At 37.1% G+C, this 20,257-nt stretch overlaps 1 protein-coding gene and 1 pseudogene across 1 annotated transcript; one reads left to right on the top strand and one right to left on the bottom strand.

The window, feature by feature from the left end:
- Positions 1-1,118: 1,118 nt before the first annotated feature.
- Positions 1,119-2,330, bottom strand: LOC149171787 (uncharacterized). The gene has a single exon (XM_089426078.1). It carries the CDS (start codon positions 2,328-2,330, stop codon positions 1,119-1,121), a length of 1,212 nt encoding a protein of 403 aa, XP_089282204.1.
- Positions 2,331-19,454: 17,124 nt separating this feature from the next.
- Positions 19,455-19,823, top strand: LOC149171786 (putative protein phosphatase 2C 44 pseudogene; annotated as a pseudogene).
- The last annotated feature ends 434 nt before the right edge of the window (positions 19,824-20,257 follow it).

Below are 20,257 nucleotides of genomic sequence, written 5' to 3'. Positions count from 1 at the left end.
ACTGCAAGTTGATTTAACACTGATTTTGCCAAGGTCACTCTTCCCGCCAGAGAGAGGCATCTGTATTCCCAAACTGAGATCTTCTTGTAGTATCTATCTAGAATCCATTGCCAATCCATCTTTGAATATCCCTTTTCTTTTATCTGGAATCCCAAATATTTAATTCCATGTCTAATGGAATGCACCTCAATTCCAAAAAGAGTGGATAACTAGTCAACTGCTTCTTGGTTGATATCATTGTGGTAAATTATTAACTTCGAACTATTTATTTGCATTCCTATATCGTTTTGAAAATTTTTAAGGTTTTCATAATAACATAGCCAGGTGACTCTGCATAACATTTCGAACAAGATAATATCACCCACGAATAAATTATGTGAGATTGAATTATGCCTGCAGATTTTTAGAAGACGACATCTGTTTTCCTTGACAGCCTTGTTGATATGGAGGCTAAGCGAATTCACAGCTAAGATGAATAAAAGAGGCGATAGGGGACAGCCTTGGAGAAGCCCTCTGGCCGCAAGGAAATAAGAAGATGGAATCCTATTAATGATTATCGCATAATTCACCTTCTCAACACAAGCCATTATCCAGTTAATCATCTTGGCTCTTAATCCAATCTTTGCAAGTAAGCACCTGGTGAAACCCCAGTCAAGGCAATCATATGCCTTGGTGAGATCGATCTTGAATATGACAACATCACTTTTTTTAGAATGTATGGCAAACAAACCTTCTTGTGTGTTTGCAACCGCGTCCAGTATGTTTCTTCCCTTTAAAAAAGCATGCTGATCCTTTGTTAAGAATCTTGAAAGAGTTTCTTTGATTCTCTCTGCAATAATTTTCGAGATAATTTTGAATGAGATGTTACAAAGTGATATCAGTCTAAAGTCCTAGAAGGATTCTACTTCTCCCTTTTTTGGAATGAGTGCAATATGGGTGGAGGAAGTTTTATGATTGATACTGCCTGACATCCTAGATCCTTCCACCATCCTTAATAGATCAGATTTGATAAGATCAAAAAAGTGAATGAAGAAATCTATCGTCCAGCCGTCTGGACCTGGGCATTTATCCCTTTTAAAAGATTTCATTGTTCCTAATAGTTCCCCCTCAGTTACTGGCTAGAAAATTTGATCATTTAATTCCTCATCAAACATCTGTGGGAACAAATCTATGCCCCATAAAATATCCTGAAACCTGCAAACTTCAGATCTTTTGTACTGATTTTCAAAGTATCTCACGACCTCGCTTGAAATGTCCTTTTGAGAGTATAGGAAACCTCCTTTTCCATCACTTATTTTCCATATAGATTTTTTTTCACATCTGGAGCTCGCGTATTTATGAAAAAACTTTGTATTCTTGTCCCCTTCCTTGAGCCAAATCGCCCTGCTCTTCAATCTCCAAAAAGTTTCCTCCTGTTCTAAGATTTTATATTTTTTCTTTTGGAGCTCCTTTATCCGACATCTCATTTTGAAGGATAGAAGATGAGTAGCCATAGATTCCGATGAGCTGTCTAATTCCCTTTGAATTTCCCGGAGAGCATTTCTGTTCATTTGCCTTTTCTTGTATTGCCAATCCTTAACCAGCATTCGAATGGATTCCATTTTGTCCCTGAAGGTCATTAAAGGAGGAAAAGTTTCAGGTGACGACATCGCACTCCAGGATTTTGTTATAATATCATTAAACTCTGGATCTTCCAAACATGATCTGTTGAATTTGAATGAGTAGCCTTTTCTAAAACCCTTTTCTCTCCAGCCTAACAGAATCGGTCTATGATCTGATATGAATGCATTCTCAATTGTTGAGAAAGGCATGCCCATCTTTTCAATTAGACTAGCATGTAGAATAAATCTATCGAGTCTCTTGGCTATATAAGCTTTCTCGACTCTTCCATTTTCCCACGTAGGATGCATTTTGGGAGGGAGAATATCAACCAGATTCCTACTTAGAAGCTCATTTTTGATTCTGTCAGCAAGGGGATCCTTTTTCTTGCTGATGCCCCAAATTTCATTCAAATTTAACGTGACATTAAGGTCTCCTGCAATCAGCAAAAATTCAATGTCAAAAATTTCTGAAGCGAAAAGTTTCTCCCAGAATGGCAATCTGTTCTTGTAGGGCGCATATATATTCAGAATGTTGATTGGACATTTATGCCCCCTAATTTGCGCTGAGATGAGGATGCCCGCCAGACAACTATATGCTTTCGCTTTGATCCAATAAGGATCCCATAAAACCGCTAAGCCCCCAGAAAGGCCATTAGCTTCCAAAGCGGTTATGTGCCAGGAAGGGAACATCTTCCTGAAATAGGAAATTGCTACAGAAGAGGCATGCATGGTCTCTTGAATTAATATGATTTTGGGGCTTGCAGAATGGAAAAGATTCTTTAAAGCCAAAAAAATTTGGTCTGCCCCCAGACCTCTTATATTCATGGATATGATAAAATTCATTGAGGAATCTTTCCAGCCATGCTTGCTCTAAGAGGCCTTTCTTCAGTCATATCAGTGATAGGGACATCTATAAGAGATAGATTACGAACTCCTTTGACTGCTCCATCACCCCTTCCCCTAAAATGTCTACTGCCCCTGTTGTTTTTTCTTCTCACCGTAATGTTATTAGCAGAATTTGGGCTTATTTGAGGAGAACATTGAGTCCCTGGTTTATGAATGGTGAGAGGCCTGAGTTCCAGCATTTTCTTGGTTAAAAGGTAGTCCAAGTCGCTGCCAATCAAGTTTGAAGGCGAGGATATAGGGGAATTTACAGGGGTGGCCGTAATCATGTGCTCTTTTCCTTTTCCAGATGGAGACTTTTTCTTCTTTGGGGATGAAGATGAGGACGGGATGATGTGGACCTCCCTGCTGATGTTTTTAAAGGGCTGAGGGACCGGGGGAGGAAGAGGGACTTCATGGTCAGAGGCCAGCTCCAGAGGAGGCATTGAAGGAGAGATAACATCCAATGGGTTTGGAATTTTGAGAGATGGTGGGGTATGCTGATGGACTTCAAGATTAGCCCTTTGCTGGTCATCAGGCTCTGAAGGAGACAGGCTCTTTGTGGTTGTTAACTTCTCTATTCCCGGGGAGGGGGATTTTGTCCTATAGGATTTTTCCGCGAACTGGGGGATGCCATGATGCTTTCGGCTTCTTGGGACAGGACACCGTGAGAAATTCTTGATTAGATGTCCAGTTCGGTGGCAAGCTGAGCATCTGAAGGGTATTCCCCAAAAATCCAACCTCTGAATAATTTTTAACTCCCTCCAGTATATATCAATATGGTCCAGGAATCCTCCTCTATAAGCTTTATCTATAAGAATCCAAGCCACTCTTTTATCTTTCTCTCCCAGGCATCTCAGATCAACATAAACACATCTTCCTATGGCATTTCCTATCTCTGCTAAGGATTCCTTTGACCATAACTCCAGGGGCAGCCCGGGTAACTTGACCCAAATCAAGTTGTTGGTGGGGGTATTCCTTAATGGGTTATAACCCATATACCATCTGTGCAACGCCAGAAAACTTCTTCCATAAACCCATTGCTGATTGTGGATGGTTTCCCTGTCACTAGAACTTAGGAAATGGAAGCAATACCATTCCTTCAATAATCTGGCCACAATAGGAACATAGCCTATCAGAGGTTTCCATTGTATCTCGAGCCAGCTTCTCATCTTGGAGTCGTCCATCTCCGGGAAGTGCCACCGGCCAACCAGAGCATTATCCTGGAGGCTTTCTATGCGGTCTACCAGGTGAACACTTTCGATTTTAATAGCCGTAGGTGGGGGAACAGTTTTTACAGGCTTCAGATTTTTTTGTGAATAGCTCATAGATTCGTCATATGCCTTCCCTTTTAGATCGACCTCGGATTTTCTGCTTTCTCGAAAAGGCCTTGACTTTACCCTATCGATTCCATCCATGTCATCTTGTGGGTCCACTGGACGGATAAGCATGTCATCCAGAGTGGATTGCCATTCATTTGACAGCTTGGCGTTGTCGTGGAGGGATTCCGCCTGAATGGCCGCGTGGACCATGGCCTCCATGGCAGATGAGTCGGACGGGAAGTCCATTCATAAATAGTCCACCTACTTCTTACCTCAGGAGTACTAGAAAATCCAGAAAGGATATATGTCGGACACTGCAAACTGAGAGGACAGACGATCTCTGAATAAAATACCTAGCGAAGAAGGTTCAAATGGGTCAGAAATGAGGCTCGTCTGACAAATGGACTGACAAGAGGAAGCCTCGGGAACAAATGGCACTTTTTCCAAAAGGGTAAATATCAATTAGAAGGATAGCTGTCCTCCGATTTTTTAAAAAGGATGACGATACCATGAGCTAGGATATGACAGGAGAGAAGGATTTTTGAAAAACGACGGCTCCCTTTATTTCAGGATTACTGCTCTCGTCCTATGCAGGATTAAATAACCCTGACATTCATAAGATATGGATCTAAAAGGCTCTACCCGAGATCGTCCTGGAAAGAGATTGAGAGTAAAAGCTTGTACCCCAAACCGAAATCCGGCATCCCGGAGAAAGATCCGGCCTGGAAAAACCAGAGCGACCAGAATGGTATCGACAGAGAGCCAAAAAACTCAGCTAAATTCCATAGATCTTTCCTATCTTGGTTTGTTCAAAAGGGCCAGTCCAGAGATAGAGATCTCAAGCCTCACCAGAACAGGAGTATATTCACGATGATTCTTTAGGACATACTATGCAACAACAAAAAACCTCGCAGACACACCACCAAGGTCCTAACTTAAATCGAATATCTGAGCATGGCTTGGTAATGACACAATAATTTTGAAACTTGAAAACTGTTACCCATGACCAGTTTGAAGTTGATTTTCCAGACATGTGAATTCAAAAAGTATACCAGAGAACGAAATACGTAACTTCTAAACAAAAAAAGACCTTTTTTTTATAAACAGAAACTAGAATTTCAACTTCAAAACTGGTATCCAAATCAGAATTTATCCAATTTATAAGTGCTGAGGTTCTTTTTTAGACAAAATTCTTTATGGAAAAACAGGATAACAAGTAATATAGAAAACTAACCTGGAGACGCAGGCATGCCGAGGGCAGGGTGCTAACAGTAAATGAAGAAAATCACCACGACCAAAAAGAGACCGCCACCAGAAACCCAGGAATGCCAGCAAATGGTCCAAAGAAAAGGAAGACAAACAGGGAAGAAGTATCCTTCCAGATACTGGGAGTAAATAGCACGTCACTGCGTAAGGAGTACGCAGGGAAGAGGAAAAAGGTTCGCAGAAGAAGCTTTCCTCTTGTGCAGTGTTGGAATGAAAGCTTCAGACAGAAAGGCAGCCGGCAGAAGGTGAAGTGGAGCGTGGCCAAAGACATGCAGAGCTCTTTTTTCCAACAGATGTCATCGTTGTGCATAATGAGGGTCAAGCATGCATGGAGACGCTACAGGGAAAAGCTGGCCTACTGAGACGTGGTATGGAAAAACGACATGCATTGGTTGGAAATGTAATACGCACCTGTGCTTAGAATATAGGATGACAGACCTCCATCGCGCTCTGTCGCTACCAGCACCCCTCCACTCAACAGCCGTAGCTAAAATTTTAGAACACGATAAATTTGACAAATGTAGAACCCATTTCAAGGTAAATTTTGCATGGTTATAATGATTTAACATATTTCATTTGCTCATTCGTGCTTGCTTTAATGGGTGGGGCCAAACCTTAGTTATCCTATGGTTCTTATTTATTTATGGCTAATTAGAGGACGAGAGATAAGTTTAAATAATTCCCCATTTTTAAAAAGTACTTGCACAAACGTGGCATTTGAAAAGCAATTAGAGTTTATATTTATTTATTGTTTCGTGTTTAACCGCACAAGTATACTCAAGCATGCGTCTATTGATTTGAGACTGCCACATCGAGAGACGTCGGAGTCGTTGTCACTAAAAGATAATATGGACTCGGTCCAAGTAGCAGGTAGCGGTTCTTGTGCAGTCAACATCTCAGAAAAAATAATAAAGAACTGAACGTTGACCACATCGAGAGATGTCAGAGTCGTTGGCACTAAAAGATATTATGGACTGGGTCCAAGCATCAGATAGCGGTTCTTGTGCAGTCAACATCTCAGAAAATATAATAAAGAACTGAGCGTTGACTACATGAAAACATGTGTATTAAATTTTTTTGTTATGTAATGGAAAGCTTGAATTGTTTTTAGTGTGATTTTTTTGAAGTTTTTTCTATAGGTTTTTTTCCGTTTAATTTTTCTAAAATTTAATAGAAATTTATTGAAATTATAAGTTTGATGGTAACCCCTGCACAATTAAAGTGTTTTAGAGGTTTTTAAGATGTTGAGTCAAAAATTATTTTAAATAACACAAATCAAGATTTCACCTCAAATTTTTCCACCATTCCAACACTAAAAAAATCTAAAAAATCATACTAAAATCAACTCCATTAAAAACTTATTTTATTTGCTTATATTATATCTCCCAAAAACCCTATCTAAATCACCTATTTTGCCTATTTGATTTCAAGTCTAGCATTTGAGGAATTCGATTCAACTTGCTAACAAATATCAAGTCCAACAAAATGGTTTTGCTTAAAAGAGTTACAACCAGATAACAGATGAGATGAAGCCACATAAATAATAAGCAATAATGGTGTGGACCAAAACATGTGCTGTAGTTAATCTCCTCCATTTCAGTGATCCAATATTTATCACCCTCTATTTCAATGACCCAATATTTATCACCCACTATTGATTTTGTTGGAGGTATCCAACAGTGGTGTGGACCAAACCATGTTTCACGTAATTGGGTTATTAATCGCCTCATGACCCAATATATATCACCCACAATTGATTTTGATGGACTAGGCGGGTTCCACGACAAAACTTGTTTCTAATTTTTTTTATTAATTTTAATAAATATTTTAGCTTTAGGTTTCATCTACTTCCACATGCTGCCCAGCTTGATGGTGGTAATTGCTGTCAATTTGTGTAATAATTGTGAAGTAATTAGTAATAATTTGGCCGTGGGAAAGAACGCAAAATCACAATCATTTACTGCGTAAAAAAATTCCTCGTTGCTGAGTCCATTGCGTTCAAAGAAAAACGTTATGCAGCAGAGTTTGGTTCTAAGTACTTAACAAGAAACTCATCTATTCTTATCTATTTTTACTGGTAATGTTTTGCAACTAGCATTTCTTGTTTTCAAATTAAATAAATTGATTTAATTTTATTTAAATATATTATTAATATGGTGAAATTGTTTTACAGTTAGATAAAGATGTTAATTTAGTCACTAAATCTATTTAATTTTAGTATGGTGTTCATGTGTAAATCCACCCAAATAAGTTATTATTATAATTTATGTGTAGATTACTTGATACTTTAGAAATGTGATTTTTTTATTTAAATATAAAAAGATTATACTAATTTTATTATCTGAAAAAGAAAAACATTATATTTATTTTATAAATGTTATTAGTTAAATCATTATAATTACTTAATATGTTAAATTGAATCAAATTGTTTTATTTTTATGGAATATGTTATTAATATGATAAAATTGTTTGGATTTGTATTAAGTAAAAGGAGTTTGGACTAAATGAATGGTGTACAATATTTATTGGGTGTCAAATATGGGGTGATTAAATCCATAGAATGATTCCATGGGTGGACTAATATGATATATTATTTGGTATGGGGTTTTAAAGGAGTTGAGCCAGAATCAATGTGTGGATGGCCTCATATTCCATTTGAAAACTAGAGAGGAATGTTATGGGCTTGATATAATGTCTTTTTGTTGACGTGGTGTTGATTTATCTGATATTGAGTTTCAAAGGAGTTGTTTCTGGAAAATTCAAGTTGGCGAGTATTATGGACAGGAGGATCAATTTGGCCAATTCCCTTCAGTTCATAAAAGAAAACTATCGATATTTCAAGGTCGGATCTTCGTCATTGCGCAGAGTTTTGGGGAACAGACGGAACCGTGACTGCAAAACCTTTTTCCATTCAGTGATTTCATGGAGTATTCCCCCCTTGTCCTGCTATTCACAATAACCATAGATATGCACAAGTAAAGCGATTGTTGTTAGATTGAGGTGGTGGAACTCCATGGTGCAACTTGGAGTGCAGACCCCACCCATACCTCTTTGTTGATGTCACAGGGGTTGACGGGGTCATGTGGGGCGTGGGCATTAGTTTTAAGTTATATGTTTTTTGAATGATTTGGAATTACATGGGAAAAATATGTTCTATCATTTTGTTGTACATTTGATTTGAAATACAAATACATGTCAGTAATATATGTCTTATTTTGGGCTCCAAGACATTTGAAAAGGCATCACCAAACTATAATTGTGTTCATTATATATGAGTAGTTAGAATAACATTGAGGGCAGTTAACAAAGCCTTAAAATATGACATGTACGTAATTGCATTAGCAAGGTGTTTATAATGCACTTTTTGGCATCCATGTTGCAAAGAAATTTGATTAGTTGTCGAGGGGTTTGTTACAAATAATTTTCTCGAAATTTCTCTACTAGGTTGTCATTTTTCTAGTTACATTACATGGGTTATTTGTTCTCCAAGCTTTGGAGTCATCACTTTGCTAGTTGCATTACATCAGAAATTCCTTGTGCAAACTTGGCAGTGGATCTAACATCTAAATGATTATTATCATAGTCAGTAGATGTTGCGGTTTGGTTGTTAGCCTAAGGAGTATGCAAAGAAGCTGTTTATTGCACATTATTAGTCCTTGCCTCAGAGACTATAGTGTTTGCAAGAGCGTTGATTCTCTATTCATTTGACTTGACTACTGAAAATACATCTTATTTTGCTCATTTAATCAACATTTTTGTTAAAAAACAAACACTCTAATCCTCTAATTTTTCCATGATAAATCAGTTCGATAAGAAAAAGAAAAGGGATGATATTTGGTCAAACCATCTTGAACAAAGACATGATGAATTGAACAAACTTGAAGAAAAAATTGTTGATTACAAGGAGGAGGTTTCCTCCCTTAAATCTCAACTGGAAGAAATAAGGAAACAAACATAATGAGGTGAAAAGGCGATGGAAGTTTTGGCCCTCCGAGAAGGACAAGTAGGTAAAGAAGAAAAGGAAAGAAATTTCTTGGCATACCAACTTGAATAAAAATATGAAGAAATCTTAATATTGAAATCAGATGTATCCTCTATCAAGGCCCAAACATGTGAAGAATTGTAACACCCCTCTCGTATGTACTATATTATTGTAAACCTAAGCTAAGTTAACGCTAGGTTTGATATCCTCCCTTGTCTGTTGAATGTTCTAAACCTAAGCTGAGGAATGCTAGGATTGATACCCACCTTTGTGGGTTAAGCTATGCAAAACCTAAGATTAGGAAATCTAGGTGGTATGTAATATGAAAAGCAAATGTATTATTAAATTAATTAATAAAATAAATCACTTGGAGGGTGGAGCACAAAGAGAGAGGAGATGCTTGCCAAATCCAATGAGGAATGGGATAGAGATGAATCTTTCATGATAAGCTTCTAGATGTGATTCTAGATAAGCTTAGATGGATTGGATATCCATCGGATGGATGGGAGATAAAGATCCATCGGACATAAAAGATTTTCGGGAGCTAAAGGCAAGATTTTATGTGAAAAGCATTGTGGGAGATAAAGACGGGCTTTTCTAGATAAGACCTAGGCAAATGGAAAAATCCATAAAGTGGGACGCCGCTAATGGTAACTAAATCATGAAAGAGGGTATTAAATACCCAATGCATCGATCAATTGGGACAATGGATCCTTGGAAAGATATTTGGCTCGGGGGAATCAAAGGTGATTCATGTCTCGGTGGTGGTGCTTCTCCCTCCAAATGAGGTTTAGTTGGTGTCAGTTGCATGGAATGTACTGTATGTTGCTTCTTTTCCTCGATATTACTTCAATTCCTTTAGCATATATGTTTAGCTGTAGGTGAGATGATAATTATACATGATAAATGATTTTGGTTCGATTGAGGTGTTCTAGTTCTTTACTCGTATTGTGTAAGCTATATGTTAATGATACTAATTGTGTTAATGTAATTGATTTCGCTCTTATGCATGTGGATGAGTAAAATGCCCAGTGAATATAAATCTAATCATCATTATGTTAAAGGAACATAGTTTGTATTTAATGTTATATTATGTCTCTAGGCAGATAATGGGTACAAAACATAGATGCATGCATTTCATGGTATAGTCTATGATAATTCGATTAACTATTACATGTGTATTCAAGGAGGCTAATTTAGCCATCCTACCTATTGTATAAGAGTTGAGTAAGTCTGTCGAATTATGATTCTGATGCATGGCTAGGCTAACTACATTAGACTTAAGTTAATTCATATTGGTGGCAGAATTAAACAATGAATGTTAGGGATTACATGACAGAACTAGTTTCTTTCCACAAATTTATAAAATTGTGCTTAATGATGGATCTGAATAATAGTGTTAATGAAGTGATTCACATTAATATACTAATGAGTGCAGTTAAATTTTAACTGTAGTGAGACCAAATCCAAAATTTGAGGGGGCTAGGGGGAAATTACTGGGTAGGCTAAGGAGGTTCGTTACAAATGGTATCACAGAAAAAGTTCAAACAGTGAGGCCTATGGACTAAATCCACCTCCGTAGCATTTTCATTTATGTCATTAAAAGTCCTTAAGGTTGAATACAAATGTTAATATTGTTTACTAAGAAATTGTATGCATGATAATTTAGTTGGATTAAACAACTAAATTTAAATTTAACGAAGATAAAGTTATATGCATATCAAACAAAAAAATAGTGAAATATGCATGTTGGGATATGGAATAATTATAATTCATATGGCCACCTCCTTTGGTTAGCTTATGAGGGATCAATGCAGAGAATGTGACCTCCAATGGGACTATATGACAGCTCTAGTTTGAATAGTAAAAATGAAAAAGGTTACGGGTATTAACTTCTTGTCAATCCAAGAATAAACGCTTCATGGAACTAACTCTATTAAAAAAAAACCCATCGCAATCAATGCTAATTGTCGCGTATCATCAACCTTTCTGTGTTGAAAATAATGCGGTGTGTAAATTTAGGGTTGGTGGGTTTTTCGAACACAGCTCACCACCAAGTTATGCGTCGATATTTGCTAATCATGCAAATGTCACATAGCTGCCAGTTGTTAATGGGTTGCATTGCATCAATTCACCAGCAGGTATGAGAAGGTCTAGAATGGGAAGACCAAATTTCTACCAATAACTCGCTCGTAGAAGTTTTGCACTGAGAAGTAGACACCTCACTGCCGAGTTATATAACAAATATGTTCATTTCTTAGAAGGCGCACCGAGAATGCAGAAGATATCAATCATGTGTTTGGTGTTAACCTTCGTGGGAGTTGTAACTACGTGCATCGATATCTGTGCACTAGGTGAAACCTTTACATTGTTCAACGCATAATATTGATTCTGTATGCAGCATTAAATGCTCCATAAGGATGATGGTGAAGTGAGTGGGTGGAGAGGCCCCTTGACAGAAGAAGAAAGAAAAGTATGCAAAGTGGAAAAATCCAGAAAGGGTCGTATTTTTTTCTGGAAGATCATTAATTAAATTACAAGATTCCTCCCATGTGGCTTAGCGCTTGATGCAAGGGTCGTTATCTTTGGATAACACGATTATTCTCAGACGTTATTGGAAAAGTAGCGATGAGATTGGATAATATTGGATGGGTAGTTGTTAAGCAACATCTTTTCCCAAATTAAAAGGTGGAGAGCATCATGAGCGTGATTGTGGTTTCCCTTTTAAACATTACTGGTCGAATTTCTTTACCACCGATTTGGAGGCGAGATCAACGTGTCGATAATATTTGATGTTTTACGATAATGCTTCTATTAAGGTTGTTTCCATCTTGTCAACCATGAATGCATATCTGCTAAGTCCTCATGTGCATTATTGCCTTAGTCAAATAGAAGTTATCCGACCCTCAATATGATCCGAGAGGTAAAACCAATCATGAAAGGATAAGGATTATCCACTAGCTATGAAAAAAAAACAAAATAGGAAACAACGTCGTTTTCTTCAGGTTTACGGTAATGCAAACAGAAATAGGAAACAATGTTTACCGACTTAATTTTAGTGTTGTTACTTCCATTAGATATATTGTTCTTTCCAATAAAGGATTTTGATAATGATCAATAGTCTGATTTAAGAAATGTTTTAAAAGTAGAAGGAGCAGTGTTTCAGATAAGGCGGTCCCTATGATGTGCTATGAGCAGTGTCTCAGATAAGGCTTACAGAGCAGTTATTCCATGAAAAGGAGGCTAATCAAGCTTGTGTGATGTTTGCAATCATTTATCAGGTTACGGTTATGGCTTTGCCTAATGTAGCCTTGGCTCCTCTGTTATATCTTCCGTTCATTGTGCATTCCAGAATTCCCAGCCATGGGAATCGACGTTCTGGATTTTCGTCGAACAAGGTTTTTCTCTTTGTTTCGCAAATTTCCAGAAAATTCCTCTTGGGGTTGTGATTTATTTTATAGTTCATGAATCCATTTCCAGAGTCACATGCTTTCCTGTGTATTTGACCTAGGTGTAATGGTTGTGGCGCCTGTAGAAACATGGCACACCCATGGCTGGGGACTAATCTTACAGGACTTATATCGAGGAATGAAAATCCCTGGTCTACGGCAAGAAAAGTTTATGTTACTGGATGGGGCAGGCCGACAACGAGGTTTAAAATTATGTAACCGTGAGGTGTGGAATTCCATCACGTTTGTGCATTAAGCACGACTGTCATAATAAGTGGAATTTCATCCATTCGGGATTGGTTAGTGAGCAAATAGCAGATCAGTACGCCAAAAAGAATCACTTGTAGAAAATGGGATTTCGTTGAGACATAGAATCAAGGTGCTTTATGTTTTTAACATCTCGGGCTAACAAGAGCGAGGTTAATTTGCCGTGGCCTAGTGGTGCCTGGCTTGTCTCCATGCTTGAGTAAATAATAATAATAATAATAAGGAACGATGAATGAATATTGCAAAATAAGAAATTGTTGAGATACGTGCAACATAGATTTGAAAAATCCTTTGAAAAAACTTGGAATATATACATTTTTCATGTACATGTATATTTTGCTGCATTCTCTTTTAGGTGGATTGGTTAAGGTGGCAGTTGGTCAATAATTCTTCCAGGTGGCACTTTAGTGGAACATTGAACCTTCGCGAGAATGAAATGATTTTTTTATGTTGGCACCTTTATGAAAAATTGGACTTGGTTTACTAATTAATGTAACTTCATTGTAGAAAAAGTGGCAACGGTTCCTAATTTGTATTTGAAGGTTTTTTTATTATTGACAGATATATAAATTGAGTCTCCAAAAGTTTATTGCCAGGATTGTTACACGGAGAAGTTTTGAATACAAAACCACAACAAATATGCCCTAAGTATCATCTCCAAGTTTAATATGTACCTCCTGCACATGTCGTATCATGCATTTTCCATTGGATTTTTCTTCCAGGGTGACCAGATGATACCAAACTCAATAGTCTACTTCACTTTGATTAAAGCTAATATAACAAAAAACCGGTTCACTGTGGGACCTTTCGGCATTGAATTGGCCATTCATTGTTGCAACGATGACTTGGCTTTGACGATGGACGAAAACAAAAATGAATTTAAACTAGCATTTGCACCTGATGTTGCAAAGGAAACGCCGTAAGGCATAGAGTGTGGAAGAATAGCGATATGTGAATGAGCATTGTTGAAAGCAAGGGTGGATGATAATGAGTTGCAACTGAAATTGTTAGTTATGTGTACGCTGAATATGGATATTTTGTAAATAATAGTGTGTAGAAGAATAGTGACATGTGATAATTTCCTTCATTTATATAAATATGATGGTTCTCAAATGACTCTTTAGAAAAAAATTGTATATTAGATGAGATTTCTGACTCTAATACACATCCAGTAAAATGCTTTTACAGCTGATCTGCCATTTGTTGTATTGGTTGTCACTTGCTATTTTCAAAGTTTCGTATGGTGTAAAATGCTAATTAAGTATTTTAATGCTAACAAGTATCTCTGATAATAATGGAGCCGAAGTTCTGGACAAACCCAGAAAGTGCCACTAAGAATGCATACAACTGGACTGATGGGAAATTTTTAGCAAAGGCAGCTGATTTAGGGCTCGAGAACTCCACACAAGTCGCTGCTATTTTAGTTGATGGGAAAAAAACTCTTTGTAGCAAATACAGGGGATTTCAGGGCTGTTATATGTAAAAACGACATTGATATTGAGCTGAGTATTGATCATGAGCCAAGTATTGAACGCCAAAACATCGATAAGGGTGGATTTGTGACACTCCTGCCAGGTACCACTACGAATGTTGTGCAGAGATTAATTTTAATGAGAACGTACTTAAATAATTTTTTGATTTGTAACTTTCTAATTCTATCTTAATGGTCTAGCTCAAGAGTAACATTTGAATGGTCAGAGGGAGAAACTGTATACTTAATGGCGTTTTCTTTTTATATATTAGGAGATGTACCTCGAGTTCATTCAAGTTCAGAACTAGATGTGAGAGACACGACCATAGATGCAACCACCCAATTTCTCATTTTGGCTAGTGATGGATTGTGGAAGGCAAGGCATTTTTTCCAATCATTTACTTATTTGCATAGTTACTGTTAGATGCATATTTTTTTTTTTTGCAAACTCATCTCATGGGAGAAAGCATCTAGGAAATTTTTTGATTACTGTATTGTCATTAATTTTACTCGAATAGTTCATCTGAATACCAGAGAGGTTCTTTTTTGAAGTGCTTAAAGAAAGATGCCCCAAGTAACTGCATTGCAAAGAGAGGATTTCCTGTCCCTAGGTGCCAGATCCGAGGGGCATTTATCTGCCCAGTCCCTGGAATTGCACGTAGTGTCACCCCTTAACTTATGCTATAGGAATGCAGAAAACTGTAGCGAGAATGGAGGTAAGGTGGTTGGCTTAACATTCCATCGACCTCACCAGTTGAATCAATGCCTGTTGGGAAAATAAAATCTTCTATGGAAATGATACATAATTATTAACATAAATACTTTTAAAACATCAAAGAATATAGATCAAATATTTTGAAGTTTCAATCGAGATCATAGTTTCTCCAGAAGGAAAAACACATTGACAGCAAGTTTAGTTATGTCAAACTAGATTAAAACTACCGATTGGGAAGAGGTAGAAGAACGATTGAGAACAGCAATAAGGAGGTGCATAGAGCATCTCTGAAAAGCCTAAAATCTGTAATGAGCTCAAATGACCAAAACAGGTCAACAGCACTGGGAAGAACAACGATTGACTGCCTAAAATCTATGTTAAGGAAAGAAAGGAAAAGTAGAGAATAAGATGGAAAAGGGGTCCGGGTGGACTCAACAATGGGGGCAAATCTAGAGGCGTTAACCCTAGACAATGAAGTAAGTTAGAGGAAAGCATTCCAGTAATAGTGTTGCACCAGAAAATGTTTCGTGGAAGTAGCTACGACTTGGGAAGTTTGAGGAAGAGCAATAACGAGGTCAGAGTGAGAGTCATAAGAGGAGCCATCATCACTGTAAACCGCCACAAACATGCCAATGATGAGCTAATAATGGGCCAACGAGAGGAAAAAATATTTTCAAGGATTGAGTTCCAAGTCATATTTATTATTATTTGGACATCTAATTTCATTCTGTCATATTTCACTATTCAATATTCAGGATTGTATGGAATCCTATGACAATTGCAAGGCAGATAACCATGAGAACATAGTTAACTTCAGGTGAATAGATCTAACCCTCGTAATTTTGTGAGGTATGCACAATATTCACTCGAGGGAAGAAACTAAGAGCCATGGACTATCTTATGATTGAGAATGTTGCTGTAATCAATGCTTGACTTGCTACAATGGCTGCTAAAGTGGCAACAGTACAAATTTCCGAGGACAAAGGATAAAAAGGAGTTACTATTAAAATTTAAAATTCCCTCTTAACAAACTCTACCTGGGATTTCTTGAAAATTTTAATTTACCAACCTCTGTGTTTCATCAAAAGATAAGAGCCTTACTGTAAAAAAAGGATTGAAACTGAAAAGTAATGAGCTGTTATCATTTTTTTCCATTCCGCCAGTCACAAAACATTAAACATGTATGTACCAGTTCACTCTACATGATTCATGATTTATTGCGGAAATGGTAAAAAACTCAATGCTTATTTCTTCTGATCTCAACAGAAATTTGCATTTTGAAATCTTATAAATCTATTAAAATAGTAACAATAGTACAAAATTATATCTTATTTTTCAGTGATCAGGAACTTTAAGGCCCTAAAAGCTTTATTATGAGTAAAAGCTTATAATTTCATTGTCTTCTAACAGTTTTGTGTGAACGAACTCTAAATTTCTTGAACCATTCTGACTTGAAGTAAATGCACAAGTGGTATATTGTAGGGAGACAAATTCAACCTGCAATTGTTTTGGAGAAACCTATAGAGCTTGTCAATCATTAATCCTTCAAAATGCCCAGTGCTCTTATTAGTCTTCAATGTGGTTTTTCCTAGAACATACACAAACCTTGTATTCTTTGCCAATTCAATCTACTACAATTCCTCATTTAAGAGTATTTACTTTCTTCCACTGTATTTCTGCTTGTATAACTTATGTCATGTGAGGAGGAATGAGTTCCTCTAAGCTTGAGATAGTCTTTTATGCTTTCAAAAACCTGGTTGATAAATTCAGATCCTTCAATGTTTGGATATCTTTGTAACCATAATGGGCTACACATTTATATACACCTTTTGGCTCTAGTTTTCCAAACATAAATCTATCCAACAAAAGTATTGACACCTTTTGGCTCTAGTTTTCCAACCATAAATCTCTCCAACAAAAGTATTGTCTTGACTGGAACCATTCTTATGGTGACAATGACAAGAACTTCATGCCGAGATCCCACATTCTTTACATAATGCTCAATAATCGGTGGTAAGTCAGAAATAAGGTCACTGCAAAAGAAATGAATTCCTGGTACAAGTGAATTCACCTCGACAACCAATCCATTCAAACCTTCTATGCTGAATTTTCTCTGTGCTAAATATTTATACTTTTTCTACCTTCCTTATTTCCAAGCGAACATTATGGTCAGAAAAATTGTTGCAATGATGAAGGGACACCAACCACCCTGTGGCGCCTTTTTCAATACAGATGATAGATAAACTCCTTCAAAGATAGAAAAAAACAGAGTGAAGGGTGATATAAGAAAAACATGCATGTTCCAACCCACAAGCATGACCAAAATTGTTGCAATTAGGAAGGGACACCAACCTCCCGGGGCCCAAATCGAAGCACTGATTCTTAGTGACATAGAATATGCAAAGATGCATTATAGTATTACAAATTAGCAATGTATACATGGGCAAGAATTCTCTTCTAATCGAATAGAATGCTAAAACAGACAGTATGTGGAAGTAGAATGATAAGTCAAGCAAATTGAAAAATGTGTATATTGAACCTCATAGCTATCCCCTTTCTCCAAGACCTTCACATAACAAATTTGCAATTTTTCTATTTCAGACATAATCAGCCTTTGAATGCCTAATGATTCCTGTTGTGCTCGCAATGCCTCCAAATCAGAATCAAATACTTGCAGACAGAACTTTTGGCTTGAGTCACATGATGATGATAGTGCTTTCAACCTGCCCTGAAGAGTCTCATACTTTGTGGAAGGTTCTCCCATTCCAGCACAGTTCTGACGTCTAATCCTTTTATCAGCAGCCATCATGGCAGACAAAGATCTCAAATCTAGCCTACCCTACAAAAAACTCTCCTCTATTCGAACATCTGTAAAGTTTGGCAAGTTAAGAAGTGGTGCTAATTTGTCATAAACTGGCAGAATTTCAAAAGTAACTCCCTCTGCTATCTCCAATAAACCAGATGTTGTTGTATGAGGACCATGTTCTGGAGCAATGTCAAGATGGTTGTAATTCCCCAGATTCTGGACTACATCATCTATGTGAGGACTTGCCAAAGAAGGAATGTCTAATCCATGTGGAGTCCTCTCATCTTTTAGAACCATCTGAGAGCCATGACTTAATTTCCGACTTTTCCTGTTTGATGTACGCTTTGCAGTGGAGGGCGACCGTGATTGTCCAGGCTAAGTTACAGCTAGATTCTTGTTCCTGCTACTAAAAACTAATGCAATCACACCTACCGGTGCCTAGTGGATCTTGTTATGCTCATACCTCCCAGTGCATATGCAATAAACAAATATAATTTAAACAAACAAACAAAAAAAACACGGCCATCATAAAATTAAGTGCGGGAATTCATGTCCAATAACTAAATAACCTCTACTCAATGCAATTGTGCATAGAATACGCAGACAAGGTACTAACAACAAGAATGAATGTACCTGAAATGGAGACAGAAGAAACTGTTATCACCTCCAGGAGCAGTGATTAGACTTGTACCCTACTCTCTTGCAATTTTACATAAACACTAGATCAATTGCAGCCAAAATTGAACCACAATTACAACAAAACCCTGAATTTAAATAATAATGAAATTTGTAAAAACCTTGAAAATTCACAGACAATGTGCCGAACGCCGTGAACCACCAGGAATTTTTTTTTTATAATTTCTACAAAAATTAGATAGGATTTGCATCACTCAATTAACGAAACCGATAATATGCCCACACAACTGAATAACCTAACACTGAGTAAACCCAATTTCAGCCCAACAACAAAAGAACATAACCCCAAAACTGGATCTCAAACGAGCTGTAAAAAAGTTGTACCTTTGAAAGGGCGCCTGCATGATAATTTGTTGCTGAAACCCTCGGAAATTCAGCCGCGGAGGGTTTGTATTTCGTTTGGGAATCGAACCGATGAACAACGGGTAGTTAATATCTCGAGTGCCTTGAGGCTCCTTACACTAAAATAAACCTACTAAACTTGTAAGAACGATGGAGAAATCTAGCAGGTGAAGATTCTCCAACATTTTACTTCTCACATATAATGAATTTCTTGTTTTTCCCCATCATATTTCTAGTTGAATATGTTTCATGCGTAAATCCACTATTTTTCAAATAGCTTAAACTGTTCATATATTTCCTATACTTATATGTTCATTTGTCTCTTGCACCTATCCAAAGAAAAAACGTCCAATAGTAGCGTTACGTCATGGCATAAAGCAATAGTGCTTCCTTATTGCAAAAATTGGGTTTCTGACAAATCGATATCATTTTTGATAATTTCCTTCATTTATATAAATATGATGGTTCTCAAATGACTCTTTAGAAAAAAATTTGTATATTAGATGAGATTTCTGACTCTAATGCACATCCAGTAAAATGCTTTTACAGCTAATCTGCCATTCGTTGTATTGGTTGTCACTTGCTATTTTCAAAGTTTCGTATGGTGTAAAATGCTAATTAAGTATTTTAATGCTGACAAGTATCTCTGATAATAATGGAGCCGAAGTTTTGGACAGACCCAGAAAGTGCCATCAAGAATGCATACAACCGGACTGATGGGAAAATTTTAGCAAAGGCAGCTGATTTAGGGCCCGGTGGCTCCACAGCAGTCACTGCTATTTTAGTTGATGGGAAAAAACTCTTTGTAGCAAATACAGGGGATTCCAGGGCTGTTATATGTAAAAATGGCATTGCTATTGAGCTGACTGTTGATCATGAGCCAAGTATTGAACGCCAAAACATCGAGAAGGGTGGATTTGTGACACTCCTGCCAGATACCACTACAAATGTTGTGCAGAGATTAATTTTAATGAGAACATACTTAAATAACTTTTTGATTTGTAACTTTATAATTCTATCTTAATGGTCTAGCTCAAGAGTAACATTTGAATGGTCACAGGAGAAACTGTATACTTAATGGCGTTTTTTTTTTTATATATTAGGAGATGTACCTCGAGTTCATTTAAGTTCAGAACCAGATGTGAGAGACACGGCCATAGATGCAACCACAAAATTTCTCATTTTGGCTAGTGATGGATTGTGGAAGGCAGGGCATTTTTTCCAATCATTTACTTATTTGCATAGTTACTGTTAGATGCATATTTTTTTTTTTGAAAACTCATCTCATGGGAGAAAGCATCTAGGAAATTTTTTGATTACTGTATTGTCATTAATTTTACTCGAATAGTTCATCTGAATACCTGAGAGGTTCTTTTTTGAAGTTCTTAAAGAAAGATGCCCCAAGTAACTGCATTGCAAAGGGAGGATTTCCTTTCCCTAGGTGCTAGATCCGAGGGG

This window comes from Pinus tabuliformis, chromosome 4_2, assembly GCF_031772625.1.
Source record: "Pinus tabuliformis cultivar Carrire ecotype Pingquan chromosome 4_2, CPIR1, whole genome shotgun sequence".
NCBI lineage: Eukaryota > Viridiplantae > Streptophyta > Pinopsida > Pinales > Pinaceae > Pinus > Pinus tabuliformis.
The sequence above is the reverse complement of the archived record's forward strand: the minus strand, read 5'-3'. Positions and strand labels throughout refer to the sequence as shown.

Bases quoted from the DNA above. Each gene is read 5' to 3' on its own strand.
- LOC149171787 (XM_089426078.1), bottom strand. From the start codon at position 2,330: ATGCATGCCTCTTCTGTAGCAATTTCCTATTTCAGGAAGATGTTCCCT.